The sequence below is a fragment of the Xiphophorus couchianus genome, chromosome 17 (assembly GCF_001444195.1).
Source record: "Xiphophorus couchianus chromosome 17, X_couchianus-1.0, whole genome shotgun sequence".
Taxonomy (NCBI): Eukaryota; Metazoa; Chordata; class Actinopteri; order Cyprinodontiformes; family Poeciliidae; genus Xiphophorus; species Xiphophorus couchianus.
The window spans coordinates 8705826-8725512 of record NC_040244.1 but is presented as its reverse complement, the minus strand read 5'-3'; the positions used below and the strand labels follow the sequence as shown (position 1 = coordinate 8725512).

Sequence of the window (19687 nt, the reverse complement as noted above, 5' to 3'; positions counted from 1 at the left end):
GGAAGTTAGCCCTTCACTAAACCTCTGAATCATTTCTGATGTCGCTAATACCAGTATTACAGTGCATTAGCTTGAAAAATGTAAATGTTCCATTTTGCACTGCAATTAGATAAACTGCACAAAATAGAATGACACATCCGTGGGAGACTGAAAGAGTTTTAGAGGTTATGAGGGTGAATAAGTCATTTTCTTGGCTGTTGGACAAAAAATGCCCCCTGGAGTTAAGCAATTCAGTGATATCTGATTGCCTACAAGTCCACATAATGGCTTTGTATTGTCGCTATAAACTGTGCAGCCTGCAAAGTGCAGAAAGGAGTAAGTTGTCTGTAATGAGGGTGGGATTATTTTAAGACGACAGCTAAAGAACATGGTGCTTTGAACATCACGGCGGTTAAGAAGCACAAACAGGAAAAGTCACCGAGAACTTTTAAAAACAAAATTTTGCAGCCTTCTTTTTAAGTAACCCAGTAGGCCAGTCGGCTCACAGTCTGCTTCATGAGGAGCAAATCAAAAGAATAATGTCTGATTATACATTGGTTAATGATAATTCCCACATCTTCCACTGTGAGCCATAATTAGGCATGGTAAACAGGATGACAAAAGCGGAGAAGGCTGATCCCAGGCCATCAATTACATGTCCTCCTTCTTAAGCTCTGGCTGTGCATCGAAGTTAATTATTGTTGTTGAAGACCTGCCCGTTATTTCATCCCTCTGCTACACGCTGTTTTGTTTTGTTTTTTTTAACAGAGAAAAAGCACTAGAAGCAGCAAAAACCTTAAGAATTAAAGTGAAATTTGACCGTAAGAAACAAGCTGTACAGAGGCAAAGCTAAATGTGACAAACAAACCGGTTCTCAAGCTATTTGGTCAAAAAATGGCGGCATTTTTCCTTAGCTTATTGATGTGCTGAAAGTTCAAAATGTTCACAATCTCAGGATGCAAAAAAGGCAGTGGTGAGAGCTAATGCTGCTGTCATAAAATGGCAGCAGGGGATGGTTTCCCTCACCCATTGTGGCCAAATGGCTGCTCACATTGGTTTTGAAGATGAAAGAGAACCCTGAGCTTTTAATGTGCACTGTGTTACTGTCCTGCACGTTGTTTAGGCCCATAGTGAGACTGGCCTGTCAAGCATAAGGCAAGTGGACCCAGGTGTGTGGTAATTGTGCCGGAAAGAGTCGAGGCAAGAGGGAAATGCACAATGGGGAATGTGCAGGGAAAAAAATCCAAGGAGGAACAGACAAATTACAGTGTGATTTTGTGCTTTTAGAGTATGTGCATGGAGGGATCTTTAAATGTATCTGACCAAAAAGATGCTCGAATCAAACATTAGAAATAGACCTAATTTGATAGAGAACATGCCGATTCCTAAAAGTGAATTCAAATGATGAATATGAGAGCAGATGTCTTGATTTTCTGAACGACTGCACATTAAACTGCACAATCCATCAATAAGAAGGAGAAATATCCAAACAGGAAAATAGATACCCACGCTATTTTTGAGAGGATGTATCTAAAATTCAATACAAACATTTTATGCAACCTCCAATGTAGTCCTTATTACTTACTTGTAATCTAGCACTCTACATAAAAAATGCAGTAGCATACAGGCGTAACCAGGTGATTTATTATTCTACTCCAGTGCAGTTAAGTGTCGCAAAACCAGTGAAATTTATGAATCATTTTTTTCCAAGTCTCAAATCCAACGTATGAAACAGTTCATGACATCTATGAACATCCTCACTTTCTTAGAACCAGGAAAAGGTTTTCAGAGCTTAAAAGCTTTAAAGGCTCCAGGTAATAACTAGTAATTTTAAAATATATCACCTTATTCTAGTGATGAGTCATGTAAAAACGGAAATATGTTTCACTTAATTTTCAAAATGTAAATAAATAACCATTACAAGCTGGACTTGCATCCCATGGACATTATTGAAAACCAGAAGACAAATTTATTCATGTGAAATTCAAGCAGAGTTTGTGTGAAGATGGAGAAACAATAGTGTTGTGGAAAAGGCAAAGAGAATACTGCTGTGCCCATATAATTACAGACAAAAGACCTGTTACTGAAATAGTCACTGGGTTCATATTAACAACCTTTAAGCTCCTCACCTGACAAGCCGCCCACGTCCATTTTTTTCAGGTTTTTGGCCTCCAGGATGACCACGGTCAGCTTGCCCGCAGTGGGAACGTATCGGAGAGAGAAGCAGATATCGCCCAGCTTCTCTTGCTGTTGAAGAGCACAAATAGTGATACACTTGATCCCTTTTATGTCAGAATCCCATGCTTTTCCAATTGAGTCCATTTTTTAATCATAAATACAAACCATTCTAAATTTGTGTCAGATGTTACAACAGCTATCAGGTTTTGAATATGGAACCTGAGAAAAACCAAAGATTGGATGGCATATTTTGACATAAAACCATTAAAACAGGATTCCAAACTTTTACAGAATGATTACAAAAACAGAACAACTAAATCGAAATGTACTATCTCAGTGGATTGTCGATAGACGAGATTACAAAGAAACAATTCAGATGAGCAAACGCAAAGCTGTCACTTCCCTTTACACTTCGCAATACAGCAGACATGTTTATGCCTGTTTATTTCAGCTCCTCACCAGCCGAAGAAATGAGATTGGATGCTCAGAAGCATCAGTGCATCTGTATCAAAGATTAATGTACCGAACGTTGGCAGAGTTATTAAACAATGCTCAACTCAAATCAGCACGAATGAAGGCATAAAAGTCTACAGACATTTTCTATCGTTGCTTTAAAAGCATCAAGGGGGATTTTTACAGAAATTGTTTTAGATCAAATTGATTTTTCTTCCATATTTGGAAACTGTTAAAAAGAAATCTACAGCACAACTAATGAACACAAAAACATATGAACACAAAAAACAATTATGTTTTAAATGTTTAATATATTTAAAATTGTTTGAAATCAAAAAAGTTGTCAATCACCATGTGTGAAAAGCTGTTAAAAGACAATATGTCAACAGTCAAGTAAAAATATGTGAAACAAAGCTATTTAGTTTGCTAAACTTAAGTCTATTCGAGATTAAACTGCAACTCTCAAGTGTTCTCTGCTTAATACGGCTTCTAAAATCAGCTTTTTTGCACTTATGTCTGGGGGAAAAGTGCTGCAGTCACTTCATCTCTTCTCACAAATCAGCATCATAACACTGCTTCGTTATGATGGGCTTAAAGAGTTAGTCATATTCTGGATTTCTCCTTCATCGAACTAAGAAATGCAGCACACACCTGTTTAATGTGTAGCAATTTTAAGAAAAGGTTTTCAAAGTCTACAAACTTGTCCTGAATATTGACCTTTCAGAAGGTTTTCATCAGGATTTAAGATCAGATGCAAGATCAGATCGCTAAAATGTCCAAAATCCTCAACTTTTACTTTGTTCTATCCAGCAATCTTAGATTGTATCTGATATAAAAGCTTTAAAATAATAAATAATATTACTCTTATTTAACACGAGGCACCAGAGGCTGCAAAATGTAAAAACACATGTAATTGAAGCATTTGGGAATAGTGAAGACCTAGGTTCTTTATTCTTCCTTTTAAACAACAAAAAAGACCAACTGATGATTCGATACTTGAAAAATGTTTTGTTCAAATGCATGGACATTAAAAACCATGAATATCAAGCACAGGAACATGCAAGAAAGTATTGTTTAATGTGTAGGAAACCCCAGATAATTTGGCTTAGCTGGAAAATAGATGGTCAGCATGAGAAATATAAAGTTACACTCTGGTGCAGCATGTCAATATAAGCAGTAGTGCAGCCACACCAAAACACGGCCAAGTGATGCCCTTCAACTAAATAACTCCACCAACCACTCCATGGTGTGATAATTAACCTTCAAATCAACTCACTGTAATGCTAAAAATAAGGTTGCCAACATGTGCTATATGCCATGACATTTACCATGAAAATTGAATTTCCTGAGCTGGAGACTGGAAACTCACACTTCTATTAATTGAACGGAAAGTGTGGACATATGATTAAGTGACATTTCGAGGAGAAATGGATTTCATCAGCCACGCCAGCATGTTTGAGGAACAAGCAGCAGCAAAGTAATGACTGCAATATCACTTATGTAATAAAAACACTTCTATTATGGAAACAAGTGGTACAATGTCAAATTTGAGCCTTGTTGCGTGATATAACATAAGCGAGACAATGGCAGACATGTCTGCGTAATATTTTTCTATAATTGCGGCATGAATGTGAAGTTTTACCTCCTCCTTCTCAGCACTCTGTAGATCTCTCCACTCCTCTGTTACGCGGCTGAAGTCCACCTTGTTCATGGGCACCTTGATGTCGCCAATGGCATCGTGCTTGGAAAAGCGGTCAAAGTCGTACACCGTCATTACCAGCGTCTTGCCACCAAGCTCTACGTAGGGCACCTAGGGAGAAAACAGGGCCTTTAAAACAAACAGTTTAACCAAACTAACATTTAAATCAGATTTTGCCCCATTTTGAAGATATCATGGGTGCAGAAAAAGGCTAAAAATGGCTCCCTTCGCAATGGTTGAAGATGACCTTAATGTCTCAGGAACCTGGCTGCAAAATCAAATGTCAAATCAAACCTCAAAAATCCTGTTTCAGTGTAAAGCCAATCCCTACTTCTCCCTTTGTATTCACAAATTGTTGCGTACTTATTCTTTTTCACCATTTTTCCTTGCTATCCATTTCCATGTTTCTTCATGTCCACAGTCAGTTTCAGCCTCACTTTGGAGGCGGAAACACCATCAGTAGGTTTCAGTACATCCTGCCTGCTGTGTAGGTGCAAAAGCTATCAAGATTTTCACCACAGCAGTATGAGAAGATGTGGCTGAGATTGCTTTTCTGTATAAATACTGCGCAATAGACAGTGTGCCCTCCATCCCAAACAAGAAACTTGTGCTGTGATCTGCATATATTTCAGAATAATAAGGCATTATGCATGCAAAGCCCAATCTTCCACCTTCTTGGCGAAATAAATTTGAAGTCTTCCATCTAATAACTCGCCAGGTATATCTGGCATTTGAAAGGCGGTTTGGAAAAACTCCCAATTTTCTGTTGTCTATTAGCTATTGGTCCATATGTGCAATTTCTTCTTAGGACTCTGTAGAGAACATCCACATTTTTAAATTCATGGACTACGCACTTAAATAAATCTGTCAATGTTAAGCTGATTTCCAGGATAACTTGATCAACTGAAAAATGTTGTCAAATTGAAAGAAAGATGTAATGGAAAACAAGGACATTCATAATACATTCCTATTTAAATATGGTTTTATAAAGTTAGATTCATTCATGATTTCTAATCCTAAAAAAAAACAATGTATCAAAATCTGAATTTTCTGTCATTGTATGGCCGATTTCAGCTGCCAGGATTATTTTGAGACACGTGGAAGTGGTAAATCTCCAGTGTCTCAAAATAATCACAGCAGCTGTGATGGTTCAGACGTTACTACCTCCTAGGATCTTTTTTGGGCTTGTGGAAAGCCTGACAGATGCTGACGTTCCTCCTTTCATATGGGCAGCTTGATTTTTTTCATGTTTCAGTTTTCTTATGCAAGTCACATCTTTGCCAAGAGCAAGGACAGTTTGAATGGTTGTCTTTCGTTTTAGGAGCTTTCTTGCCATCTGCTTTGATTTTATTCACATTAGTGTAGAATTATTTGAAACTCATTAATTTTATTGAGATATTAAGTTTAAAAGGACTTGACATGCAGATCTAGGTTCAGGTAGACAAACAAGAATCTTTGTCTGTCATGTATTATTATTTCCAATATATATACATATATTGCTATATTTTGTAGTAGTCTATATTAATAACCATCCAGGCGTTCAGAGGGTTGTTTAAACATTTCCTTAGGATTATCTTCAGCTCAGCTGCTCTAGCTGATTATGACAAAGCCTAAATAGTGGACAAAAACAATCTCAAAAAGGATTGTTTCACAGATTTAATCAAAGAAAGAATCGTCTTTGAATCAATATATAATAAAATCCTGTCTAAGCAATGTGAAATCTAAAATCAGAAGCAGATAATGTATCTATGGAGACAACTACATTATGCCTAAATGTGGTCTAAAGGTGACTGATTTAGGTCAAATAAGCAACAAGCCAGACTTTCAAGGTCTTTGCTTAGGCTAAAAATTAAACAGGACTGAATGGGTTAAAAAAGTCCCATTTTAAACATTTTCTGGATTGAATAAAGACAAGGACCTGGCTACATTTAAAAAAAGCTATAATAAGGATGCCCAATCAGATTGGGCTGTATTTGAATGGAAAGTGGCCAAAAGTCAAATTTAAATGGGCTCCTTGCAATTTGTCTCATGTCCTGACGCCTCAAGCCTTGAGTTTAGGAGCCGTTTTACGCCTGAATAATTTAATAAATTGTCAGAACTGGACTTTGTCTTCTTTGTGTTTCCTAACGGAAGTTTCTTAATGAGATTTAGGTGCTTTTGGATTTAACTTTCTGATCTAAGTCTAGATATTACCCCGTTAAAAATAAAAACTTGCTCATAGAAAGTTACATGAATATCTCATTGCATTATGCTCAACATACATCAAACGCCTGAGCCACTGTCAAACAAATGACAAAACTTTCTCCACTGCTAAGCAGCAGCCATTCATCCATTACGGCTGTGTGGAGGCCTGGGTGCACATTGCATCTGCCTGTGTTAATCCCAATCATACTGAGCCTGAGTGTTAGTGTGTGTGAGAGATATTCTGTCAGGAGCTTGTTAATGCACCAGCTGGTTGCTGTCTGCACACCTTCCCAGATTTCAAGGCTGCATGCAAATCAGATTGTCAACAGAAGTGAAAGATTTCCAGCTACAAAACTGTGCAAATGTGTTGGAGCACTGAGCCAAAGCTCAAACCACTAATGCAAGACGTACCTTGAAGGTGAACTGTTCATTAAAGACTGGGTTTAGGGTCTTCCTGTGGACCTTGGTCTCAAATTTCTTCTTCTTGTCAGGCAGAAGGTAGACCTTCACATAAGGGTCAGATGTGCCTCCCATATCCATGGCAGGCAGCTCTGCAGCCTGGATGATCCCCACTATGAGCTGAAAGAGAGTACACAAATTATAACTGCCTGTTGACTGACACAAATCATATATTAGATAAAGAAATACCACCAAAGTATGGCTCTGGACCTAAAGGAAACTTTCTGCAAATGTCAGCATCAATTATTAGGTAATAATGGTATCCTAAAGATAATTTGGTGTCATTTTAACTGGGAGATGGCTCCAATATTAGAAGGTTACAAAGGCAGAACATGACGGCTCCTGAAGAGTCGGTAAAGGTCACGGCATGTCACACCAGGAATGAGACGTGTGTTTTTTTTTCCTCATACGGTTGACAATTGATAACCACAGCAGGGGTCCTGTGTGGCTGATTGACCCGTCAGTCAGAGGCTGGACTCAAAGGCCTCTCAGGAGGTCCTGCTAGTCAGTCAATCAACTTCCTATCAGGCAGCCATCAAGCCGCAATCTGGAGGCTGACCAGGGCGCTCAGCCATTTAGCTCCGCAGCTGACAGGAGCTGCATCAGCTTCCTGTGTGGAGCTCCACCGGTGATGATGCAGCAAATAAAAAAGTGGAGAACAAAAACAACCACCAAGACATGTAAAGGAAAAGTTGATGGACTATTTCTGTGGCTTTGCATATTTATTTTTTTGGAAATAACCCATCTACTAAAACGTCTCCAGTTGTGCAGATGCATTTTAAATTATGTAGCACAAAAACATGACAGTAAAATATATTTAAGGAAAAGTTTTATGTTTTAAATTCAGCCAGTTTCTGAAATAAGGATGACCTATTTGGAGTTTACAACTTATTTTTTTTAATTCTAATGTATCTTAAAATAACTCAAAAAATCATTGAAAGCTTTACAGCCTTTAAAGATGACACCTCCCCTATTGTATAGTCTATTTTTAAAAAAATTTGATTTAAGTTGAAATTTTGCAGTTTTGTGGAAGTTTATTCCAGATTAGTGGGGCATAACATTTTTATTTTATCACTTCAACAGGATCTTCTCAGTAATATTTATATGTATAAATAACAGTTATGAATGGATGCATGAAGAAATAAACTTTTTCCAAAATCAGCAGTTTGTATTTCCAGATGAGAAAATACAGACCGTATTGGTGGTCAACCTAACCGAGCACCAGTCACCACTCTTAAGGTAGCTACTGAATTTACAGTATATATGATAACTTATAATTCATTATATAAACATTTTATACTATAATCAGTTGAAATTTCAGTTGGAAAGGAGCTACCTGAACTAACTTATGCTTTCATGATTAATTATAAATACTGCAAGTTTTTCATTTCCTGCTGACCAGGTTTAGGAAAATATTTCCATCGTAGACAGATAAATACATTTGAGTTCTTAAAGTTTGATGACTTAACATATCAGAAACCTCCTTGAGGAAATATTTGCATATCTTATAAGACAAAAAGGAGTCAATCTAGCTGTCATTTACTTTAACCTTCACCAAAGTACGCTTAGCACCGGAGACAGGAAGTGGCACTTAGACTTTATGTGTAACAATTGCTCAATGCATGATGCTGTCCTCCTGATTTTCATCCATCCGTCCATCCATCAGCACCGTCAGCAGGAGACACATCATGTCACACCTTCTTTACTGTGGAAGGCATTGATGCCTGAGGAAACATTGGAGCAGGAAAGGCTGATTTCCAGTTTGCTGCTTCTGCTAATTGGCTTTGTTGTGTTTCATCATTTAAAATGGCAAAAAACTGCATTTAACCATCTGGCTGACACCAGACCTCAGAGTCAGAACTGGAACAACAGTGGCTCTGTGTTTGCACATCTGTGGGGATTTTCCTGTTTAGCTACTTACAGCAGAGGACTGCTGGTGTAACCTTTGTTTGCGAGTTGAGCTGCAGTCCTATGAACAGCCTGCTGACCAGAATGAGCACACACACACCAGGGCATCTTGCACTGAGGACTTTCTCTCCCTAATGCATCGATAAACATTTCCACAGAATAAAAACTGGCCGTCCGGGGTAATATTACCACAATGGCTTTGAGAGTTAGTATGGAAATTAGCTGACGAATATGATTGTTTTTTTAAAATTAATTTCTTATACATATTGAGTTTCCATTCCACTTGTTCTGACTGGACACAATGCTGTATGTCTGTGCCTGACCTGCGATAAGAACAATGAATACGGTAATGATGTTGAAAGTGGTTCTTCCTGCTGTGCTGAGATGACCCTTTGTGGTTCATTTGCTGTCTTTGCCTCATGTAGTCTCCTTGCTGCTCCCCGAACGATTTGGATCTTTTACAGAACCTTTTTTCCTCTCATTAGTGTATAAATCCAGCATCGGGCAGCAGCTATTTGCAGTGCTTAAACAATGCTTTGCTGTGTGGACCTGACATTAATCTCCAAGTGCTACTGCACCCTGAACCCCCTGATTTAGTATTTGCACACAAGGAAACTGGTGTTTACAGCTTCTCCTCGGAAGGACTTGACATTTGCTAAGTTTGGGGCCTTCATGAGACAACAGTCCCATTAAACACACTGACATCAATTAGCGGGGAGATCTTAAAGTGAGGGTCTTAAAGGTGAAGCAAAGACAAAACAGTATGCTTGCACGGCATGTCTATGAAGCATAGTTGTGACATTTTGATTATTGATGGTATTTATTTTTTTACAACAACAAAAAATACATTTCATGAGTAAAGACAGTTTTTAGAAGGATTTATAACTCACTCTTATTTGACACCTCCAAGGCTACTTTTTCAGGAATGTCTTAACTATTTGAGCATATAGCAAATTATTACTGCAACATTTTACAGCATAGTTGTTTAGGTTTTATATTCATACCTTATTCTTGAAGGAATCAAGGTTTTAAAAGGTATCTAAATTAATCCAGTGTCTTCCTGAGTTTTTTGTTTGGCCTGTTTCTTAACTTCCAAGATCTCCACTGAGCTCAGCCTGTAGCTTCTTTGGGGTCCGTGTCACAAATGTGAAAACTGTCATCCATTCATTACACTTTAGAGCCATGGTGGAGCTCATTACCTTTGTAATCAAGAACCTCATAGAGACCTGTCACCGCCTTTCTGTACAAGACAGATCAGCACTGTGAAATGTAATATCGTCCATAAAATATCTCTTTTATGAAAGGCTGTCTCCTCCGAAAGAAATAAGGGTATGGGTGACTGATCAGCTACGATGTGTGCACTGTGTAATTTAATTAGCAGCATCACTGTCAGAAATAATTCACAGGTGAAGCTGTAAAACATTGATATTGACCAGGGAGAGGGTGTTGTTTGCATTATAGAGTGCAGGTAAAGGACTGTGTAGTATAGTTTAAAAATATACATACATGGTTTATTGGAGGGGCTGATTTTACAGATCTGAACTCTATCGTTCTCATACAAGGTGTACAAATGCATTTAGTGCTTTGATTACATGTAAAACTGTAATATGTGTTAGATCAAAGGAAAAAGAATGGCCACAGAAAATACAATTTGTGCCAAACTCCCTTCCCCCAGATATTTCAAGACTATTTCCTCATATTTACAAGAAAAAACTTGGAGATTCTTTGATGTCAGAAGTAAAATTATCCCCCCAAAATTTATAATTTTTCACAGATAAAAATATGCTTTGACATTTTAACGTCAGCAATTTGCACAGAAAAGTATTTGAAGTTTGATGAGATTATAAAGTCAGACGTTTGCGACAAAATACTAAGTCCTTTTTGAGATGCACATCTGGATTGAGAGAAATCACTGAGAAAAAAAACTCAACAATAAAAATTTGTAATAAGATTTAAGCTCCTCCTGCTGTCTTCATATCCATTGCTATTCTTAAGAAAGTTCTGCCAGCCATTGCATCTGATCTGATTCAAATAGAAATTTCATCCTTCTTATCAAGTTTTTAACCCAAAGATGGATAATAAAAGCACAATATGGAGAAGGTGATGTGCCAAAAATACAGGCCAACCTCCAACCTTCCACTCATCATCAAAGTGACTGAAAAATCTGTTTCAACAAGTAAATAACTTAAGAACGATCAATACAAATCAACACATGGGTGTGTCTTTCTAGTTTTTGAAATTATTTCAAGTTGATTATTTTGTAATTGTTTCACCTGAAAAAACAAGCAAACTGAAAATTGTCTTTGTAGGCTCTAAACAATCAGGCTTGAATTCATGTCAAAAGGCATGCTTGGTGCACAGACGCCTAATCACAAGCTGTCATATCTGTTTATAACAGGGAGTAAGGTATCCCAGCGAGGGACGGGGTGTTCATGCACCGCTTCCATTATCTGTCGCACAACATCTGGTAAAAGGAAGTTGATTTAATCCCTTATTCTGCTTTTTCAAAACTCACTCACTGGAAAAACTGTAAAGACGACAGATATCTGCAGGGGTCACATTTGATTAGGCAGAAATAAAATAGAGAAACAGATAAACCACAAACTAAATCCTGGCAGGGTAATGTGTCGCTCTTTTAGAAGTTTCAGTTGGAAACATAGAAAGTTAACCATTAACTCCAGACAAGGGTTTACAGTGAAAGTATTTCAAAAAGAGCAAAAATGCTCTGCCGAGTTAGATTCTTTACGGATCTTAAAGCAGGGTTTCAATGCGACTCCACACAGCGTGCCAACTTTTCAGTGCAACAAAAATGAAGGGCACAATCTAACTGTTTATATTTAAAACAGAAAAAGAGGAACTATTCATACTACTGACAAATAACTGTCACATTATGAAAAGCTTAAACTACATTGAGACAGCAATAGTCATTTAAAGTTAAATTTTGTGTTTTAATTTAGATAAACCACCTCAAGTAGCTATTTAAATTGATTTGTTAAATACAAACAGCTTGTATTTTATGCCTAAAGTATCCATATTACATAAAATTTCCTTCATAGTAGGAGTTGAATAATTTTTCAATTGCATTAAAAAACCCTGATGAGAATAAAGGTTTTCAAGCTTTTATTGTGCAGAATGTTCTTTTTGTTGTTTTGCTATTTATAGAGTAAACCTGGGAATACAACAAGCTCATTTAAGTTAACTATTTAGTGAGGGTATTATGTTAATTATTATAATATTAGTTATTAGGTTAACCCTACTAACCCCTTAACAGATAAGATGCTCATAGCTTTCAAAATGTCATTTTAGAACAGTGTTAGTTTAATGAGAGTGATGGCTGGAGCTCATTTTCTTTCTATGCTACCACTGTCAATTTTTTTTTTTGCAAACAGAATTATTTTATACATTTTAATTTGTCTGTCTTTTGAACATAAGTATGTGTAGGAGCCCCTTTTCAGTGCAAAGCAACAAGTAATGGAGAGCAATGCTCCAATCGATACACTAGAAACACTAGTCTGTGTTTCTTTATTAATGGTGTAACGGAAATTTTTAAAAGTTTTTATAGCTTTTTAAAACCTTGGTATACAGTGATACTGTCAAACAGCCAGCCTTAAAATTAGATGTGACAATACTTACGAGAAGAGGGTCTTTTGCAAAGTCTACACACACTGAGTGATTTGGAGAACGGATCCTTACCGTATTCTCTGTGAAATTGTAATCCAGGGAGTATTGTAATTTGCCCAGTTTCTCGTCCTCCTTTGGCTCGGGATCTTTCTGCGTTTCAGTCAGCCCTGTCTCCGCATCCTCCTCATCCTTCAAGGCCTGAAGGAGACACCCACCAAGAGTCAGTGCCGCCTGTTTGTAGCGGGGCGCTAGCACCCAGCCAGCCGTTCCCCCGCCCACCCAGGTCCTGCCTGCGAAAACCTACTCCTGCAAAAGCCCCCACTTGTTTCAAACTGTAAAAGGGGGAAAACGAGGAGGGGATAACAGGGAGCAAGCACTAAAACATGGCAGTTAACATCAGGACATGCTCTGTGATGCACTAAAGCCCCAGGCCTGGTCCCTTTTGGTGCTTTTATGTCAGTCTCTGAGTGTTTGAGTCTGGGGGTCGGAAAGATCAAATAATGGCGCCAGAAATGAGAGCAATGAGAGGAAAGAGAGATACATAGGGAGGACAGAAAGATGGAGAGAGAGATGCTTTCAGAAAATATAGCAGTAGGATAATTTCCTTTGATGGCAGATTAAGTCTTTGGCAAGAAAAAAACTAAACTGGGAATGTGAGAAGTGGCAGTGGATGAGAGGTGAACGTGGCCTTCTGAGGTGAGGGTGGCAGGTGGTGGCACAGGTGGGGGGAGGAGAGGTAGGGTGGTAGGAGAGAGGGAGTTCCCCATAAGAAAAAAAACATGCGATTAAAGAGGCAAAGACTAGTTCTCAGTCATTCAGAGTCAAGAGTTGCCTTTCCGAGGTGCCTCTCATCGTTTGGCATGCAGAGCATTCTCTGTCATACAAACAGTGCTCTTCAGTGATTCCTCATTCCCATGTCTGTTACAACCTCAGACATACAGTCACATTGTCATCATAGCCCTAAAGCTGAACCCCCTTCTACGCCGATGTAGCTAGAAGCATCATGCCAGCGGTGGGTGGAAGGTGTTGGTAAAAAAGGGGGGTTGTAATGTACTGTACATTGGGGCCTGCTTCTATTAGTTAAATTAATCATGTGAAAGCAGGAGGCTGAACAACACAGACTGGATCAGGAAGCTGCTGTTGGGATTGGTCTCTGCCTTCAGCAGAAAAATTGTCCAATTAGAGCAATTTGATATTATAGACAAAGAGAGAAAAATGCAGCAGGTAAAATGATTGAGGAAAAAATAATCTCTGGGAAAGGTGTGATCAGTTTTATCAGAGCTGACAGGAAAAAAAAAATTATGCTAAGCTACATCTAAACCAGCTTCAAAATGTGCACTGCAAAATACGAGTACAGTCAAATGTGAGAAACAAAGTAGTACATAATTATGCAGAGGAAGTACAAAGAATTGTAGTTTCCTGAAGCAAAAATCTACAAAGTGTAGCATGAATGTTTTCCTCATGATTCTTTGCTGAATAGCTAGTGTCCACTTTCATGTCATGGCTTAGATTCTCAATTGGATTTTGGGCTGGACTTTGACTGCATCAACCTAAAACATAAATATATGCCTTGATCTACATTTCACTGTAGCTCTGTCTGTGTACTTAGGGCCATTGTGCTGCTGGAAGTCAAACCTCTGCCTCTGAGGACCGTATGTTAGAGCTAGACTTATGCTCAAATGACGACATAAACACGGCTCAGTAGTTGCGTTTCCATTACAAATGTGTGCAAAGTTTTGTTGATATACTGCAAATGCAGAAAAAATAAAAATGTTGTAATTGCAGTGTTTCCAAAAACCCACCTCATCCTGGTGCAAGAACTTTTCAAATTTGGCGCGTTTCCAATAAGCAAATTTATTTTCGTAATTCCAATTTGCGCAGTTTTAAGGTCAATGGACACTCAGCTTGTGAGATATTTTCTAACCAAACAACTTCTTTATGATTTCATCCATGACCTGTCTGCTGTGCTAGTTGTTCTTCGTGTCGTTTATTCAATATTAATCTTTAATGAAGCCCAGAGGCCTTTACAGAGTAGCTGGATTCATGCCAAATTAAACACAAGTGAACTCTATTTACTAAATCTAAAGGCAATCTTGGTTTAATTTTGGCATATCAAGGTGGGTGAATACAAATGCACACCATGCTTTTCACAATTTAATATTTAAAAAATGTGAATTTCTTTTCTTTCACCTCATAATTATGCACTGCTCCGTGTATGTCTCTCAATGTCGTGTTCCGGGGTTCTTGGTTTTCCTTGTGGGAGTTGGCTTGCTGCTTTTCACCATCTAGCCACCAGATGGCGCCAGGCTCACCTCTCTCTCTGGAGTGGGGTGTTGTCATCCTGCGCACCTGTGATCTAGCTGCTCGTCAGGCAAGGTGTACAAGAGGAGCTGACTGCCAGCACTTCGACGCCTGAGTGTTAGCCAGTAACGGTACCTCTGAGCCCCCTTGAGCTAGTCTCTGTTTTCTCCTCGGTGTTTGATCTCTTAGTGAATCTCCTTGTTGTCTCCTGCCTTCAGGTGTCTTTCCTGAGAAGTCCTGGGTTCCCCTCGTGACGCCGTGGAACCTACCCACTGGTTGCCCGAGTTTCCAGACTCACCTCCTCCGGCTAAATCGCAGATCCCTCCTGGAGGTTCCGACTGACAGTCGTGCCGCTCCTCTGTCTCTGTCCTGCCTGAACCTACCTGTCCGCCCCCCCGACAACACTCCCTCGCCTCCTTCCGGATCTCTGTGGCCAAGCGCTGTTCCACCTGGATCGTACGGAATCAACGACCCCGAGCACGGCAGTTATCCCTCCAAACCTACAAACTCCTATTCAACAAGTAAGATTGCTCCAATTTTCTGTCATCACTCCCGTCTCCTACACCCTGTGAACTCACCGTCTCCTCGCTGTGTTCTTTATAGTGTGCCGACCACTCCGTGAGCCTTTCCCTCCCCCCTTGGACAAGACCCGCAATTTTCAGTGCATTTAATTATTGCTGTTGTAATAAATTCACTTACTATATATATCGCTCTCCTGTGTCGTGTTCTGCATTTGGGCTAGAATCATAGACTCAACATGACAGAACACTCAGGCCAGCAAACAAGCCCAGCAGATGCGATCAGGAGAATGTTGTCCGATCAACACACCCAGTTACAATCACATGAAACAGCTTTAAGAGAGCTTAGCTCACGACAAGTCGAAACTAACCGGCAGTTAGCTGAGATAATCAATTATCTCAAACCTTCCGCTTCTCAGATTCCTTCCCCAAGTCCAGCCCCAGTTCCAGCTCCGGTCCAATCAGTCCAGCCCACGTTTTCCGAGGTTCGACCACCGCTTCCTGAGAGATTTTCTGGGGACCTGAGCAGATGTAAAGGTTTCTTATTGCAATGTTCTATTATTTTCAACCACTCCCCTCAGAGTTTCCTTCAAGATGGCTCTAAAATTGCTTATGTTTTGTCCTTGTTATCTGGACGGGCTTTAGACTGGGCTCAGGCTCGATTTCCTTCCCCGGCAAATTATAACTGCTCGTTTGACGAGTTTTTGAAAGAGTTCCAACAAACTTTCAGTCAAGACTCCGATAAATCATTTAACTCACGCGAGCTCATGGGAATTAAACAGGGTCAACGCACTGTAGCAGATTTCGCTATAGATTTTAGAAGAAGAGCTGCAGCAACTGATTGGAATGCAGCTGCATTGAAGAGCGTTTATTTTAACGCTCTTAACGAAAATCTAAAAGATGAACTAGCTACTCTAGATGAACCAGAAACCCTAGAAGATTTGATCAGTTTAACTATTCGCCTCGATAATAGGATCCGGTCCCGTACTAGGGAGAGAAGACATAGAGAACCGCTAGTTAAGACTCATGGAGGAGTTCAACCTGTTCCAGCGAGTTCTTCTCCGCAGGCTCCTCAGGATCCTGAGCCCATGCAGATGGGTCGGACACGTCTCACTCCTGAGGAGCGACAAAGACGCTTTTCCTCTCGTCTCTGCTTGTATTGCGGATCCCCAGGGCACTTCCTCGCCCAATGCCCAATCCGTTCAAACTCCCAGGTCCGCCAGTGGAAGTGAGGAGGCTGGCGGACCACTTGCAAATGAAAGATTCTCCTCGCCTGTCACTACCTGCCACTTTGATCTGTAAAAATCAATCCTTCCCATTGTCCGCTCTTGTAGATTCAGGCTGTGAACAAAATCTTATTGATTGTACTTTAGTTCAGCAAATGTCGATTGAGACTGAGCCACTCACCGTCCCTCTTCGAGTCGCTGCCATTGATGGGAACACCCTACCCCGAATAACTCACCAGACCAAACCGCTACATCTCATTATTTCCGGAAATCATAGCGAACTCACCCCCTTTTTTGTTTTCCCCATGGCCAACTCTCCCATCATCCTTGGCTTTAAATGGCTCCAGCAGCATAACCCTCAAATCAACTGGACAGACAGACATGTAGAATCCTGGTCCACCTCCTGTCATTTATCTTGTCTCCGCTCAGCTGTTCCCCCAGGTCCACCACCAGCAGACCCGCAGGAGGCAGACCCGACCGACCAGTCAATTATCCCACCTGAATATCATGACCTAACTCCGGTCTTTAGTAAGTCCAAGGCTCTCTCATTACCCCCACATCGACCATACGATTGTGCTATAGATCTCCTACCCGGTGCTCCGTTACCCACAAGCCGTCTTTACAACATTTCCCGTCCAGAGAGAGAAACCATGGAGAAATATATTAAAGACTCTCTGGCAGCCGGCATAATCCGCCCTTCCTCCTCTCCTTTGGGAGCAGGATTCTTTTTTGTTGGTAAGAAAGACGGTTCCCTTAGGCCCTGCATCGATTACAGAGGGTTAAATAACATAACAGTTAAGAATAAATATCCCCTTCCTCTGTTATCCTCTGCCTTTGAACCGGTTCATGGGGCAACAGTTTTTTCAAAGCTTGACTTGAGAAATGCTTACCATTTACTCCGTATTAGAGAGGGAGATGAATGGAAGACAGCATTTAAGACACCAATAGGTCACTTTGAGTACTTGGTGATGCCTTTTGGATTGTCTAACGCTCCAGCCTTCTTCCAGGCCCTCGTAAATGACGTGTTGAGGGATTTTCTAAATGTTTTCGTGTTTGTTTATCTGGATGATATTTTGATCTACTCAAAGTCGCTAGACGATCACAAGCATCATGTTCGCCAGGTCCTGCAACGTCTTTTGGAAAACAAGTTATACATCAAGGCTGAAAAGTGTGAGTTCCACCAATCGTCAGTGTCGTTTCTTGGATTCATACTTGGGGGCGGACAGGTAAGACCCACAGAGGAAAAGATTCGAGCAGTATTGGAATGGCCGACTCCTCAAACCCGTAAACAACTCCAGCGCTTCCTGGGTTTTGCCAATTTCTATCGCCGATTCATTCGTAATTACAGTCAAACCGCCCTCCCACTAACTGCTCTCACCTCAACCAAGATTCCATTCAGTTGGACCCCGGAGGCAGAGGCCGCCTTTACACAACTCAAAACCCTTTTTGCTAATGCTCCCATTCTCATTCAGCCAGACCCGTCCAAACAGTTCATTGTTGAGGTCGACGCCTCGGACACCGGAGTTGGAGCCGTGTTATCCCAGATCTCCCCCCAAGACAACAAGACTCATCCTTGTGCTTTCTTTTCCCGCAGATTATCTCCTCCTGAACGTAACTATGACGTGGGGGATCGAGAGCTTCTGGCTATCAAGTTGGCTCTGGAGGAGTGGCGGCATTGGTTGGAGGGGGCTGAGCATCCGGTGCTGGTCTGGACCGATCACAAGAACCTCTCTTACCTGCAGTCGGCTAAGAGACTTAACCCCTGTCAATCACGTTGGTCACTGTTCTTCTCCAGATTTAACCTCTCCATTTCCTACCGTCCAGGGTCTCGTAACATCAAGCCGGATGCCCTTTCCCGACTTCACTCATCTGGAGATTCAGAGAAGGTTCCCGCCACTATCCTGCCCCCCAGCTGCACGGTTGCAGTGGTTACCTGGGAGATTGAAGACATTATTAGGCAAGCTCAACTATCTGAACCCACTCCCGACTCGTGCCCACCTACTAAGCTTTACGTGCCCACCTCTGTCCGTGCCCGTTTCCTGCAGTGGATTCATGCCTCCAAATTCTCGGGCCACCCAGGTATCAGTCGTACCATTGCCCTTGTAAACCGTAAATTCTGGTGGTCTTCAATCCATAAAGACGTTAAGGAGTATGTCTTAGCCTGTACGATCTGCTCACGTAATAAGGCATCTCACCGACCTCCATCTGGCCTCCTACTGCCGCTACCTATTCCCAAACGCCCGTGGTCTCATATTTCCTTAGACTTTGTCACAGGATTGCCACCCTCCAAGGGGATGACCACCATCTTAACAATTGTGGACCGTTTTTCTAAAGCCTGCCACTTTGTTCCCCTCCGTAAACTGCCCACGGCATTCCAAACGGCCCAGTTGCTTATTAAACACGTTTTCCGCCTGCATGGCATACCTCTAGAGATCTTATCGGACCGAGGACCACAATTTATTTCCCGGGTGTGGAAGAATTTCTGTACTGCACTTCATGCAAAGGCTTCTCTCACTTCTGGTTTCCATCCCCAGACGAATGGCCAAACCGAGAGACTTAATCAGGATTTAGAAACTACTCTCCGCTGCTTCACCTCCTCCAATCCGTCAGATTGGTGTCAGTACCTCCCATGGGTCGAGTACGCCCATAATAGCCTTATCTCTGCCGCAACTGGTGTGTCCCCTTTTGAAGCCTCCATAGGTTATCAACCCCCGCTACTTCCGTCTGAAGAGGGTGACATCTCGGTGACCTCAGTCCGCCACCATATCCGTCGCTGCCAGAACATTTGGAAATCCACAATTCACAACCTTAACAGCACAGCCGAACAAATCAAACGACAGGCAGACCGTAAGAGAGTTCCGGCTCCCACCTACACTCCCGGCCAGAAGGTGTGGTTATCGTCCCGAGACATTCCGTTAAAGTCAATGTCCAAGAAATTGTCTCCCCGTTTTGTCGGCCCCTTTGAGGTCGAATCCGTTATTAATCCCTCCGCTGTTCGCCTCCGTCTGCCAGCCTCCCTCCGAGTTCATCCCACTTTCCACGTTTCTCAGATAAAGCCCGTCCAGACCAGCACGCTCTGCCCTCCTACCGAGCTCCCTCCTCCCCCCCGAGACGTAGATGGCCATCCTGCCTACTCTGTCCGCCGGATCGTTGACTCCCGT

General features: G+C 41.1%; 1 protein-coding gene across 6 annotated transcripts in view; it reads right to left on the bottom strand.

Moving 5' to 3' along the window:
* Positions 1-19687, bottom strand: part of syt1a (synaptotagmin Ia) — a 162522-nt gene that overhangs the window by 14154 nt on the left and 128681 nt on the right. For 5 of the 6 annotated variants that reach the window (XM_028043653.1, XM_028043651.1, XM_028043649.1 and 2 more), the window contains 4 exons: positions 12554-12679; positions 6905-7072; positions 4253-4420; positions 2109-2226 (listed from right to left, as the gene is read on the bottom strand). In XM_028043653.1, coding sequence (XP_027899454.1) covers positions 2109-2226; positions 4253-4420; positions 6905-7072; positions 12554-12679 — 580 coding nt within the window. The remainder of the gene's footprint in view (positions 1-2108; positions 2227-4252; positions 4421-6904; positions 7073-12553; positions 12680-19687) is intronic. The other variant, XM_028043654.1, reaches the window with a different exon arrangement.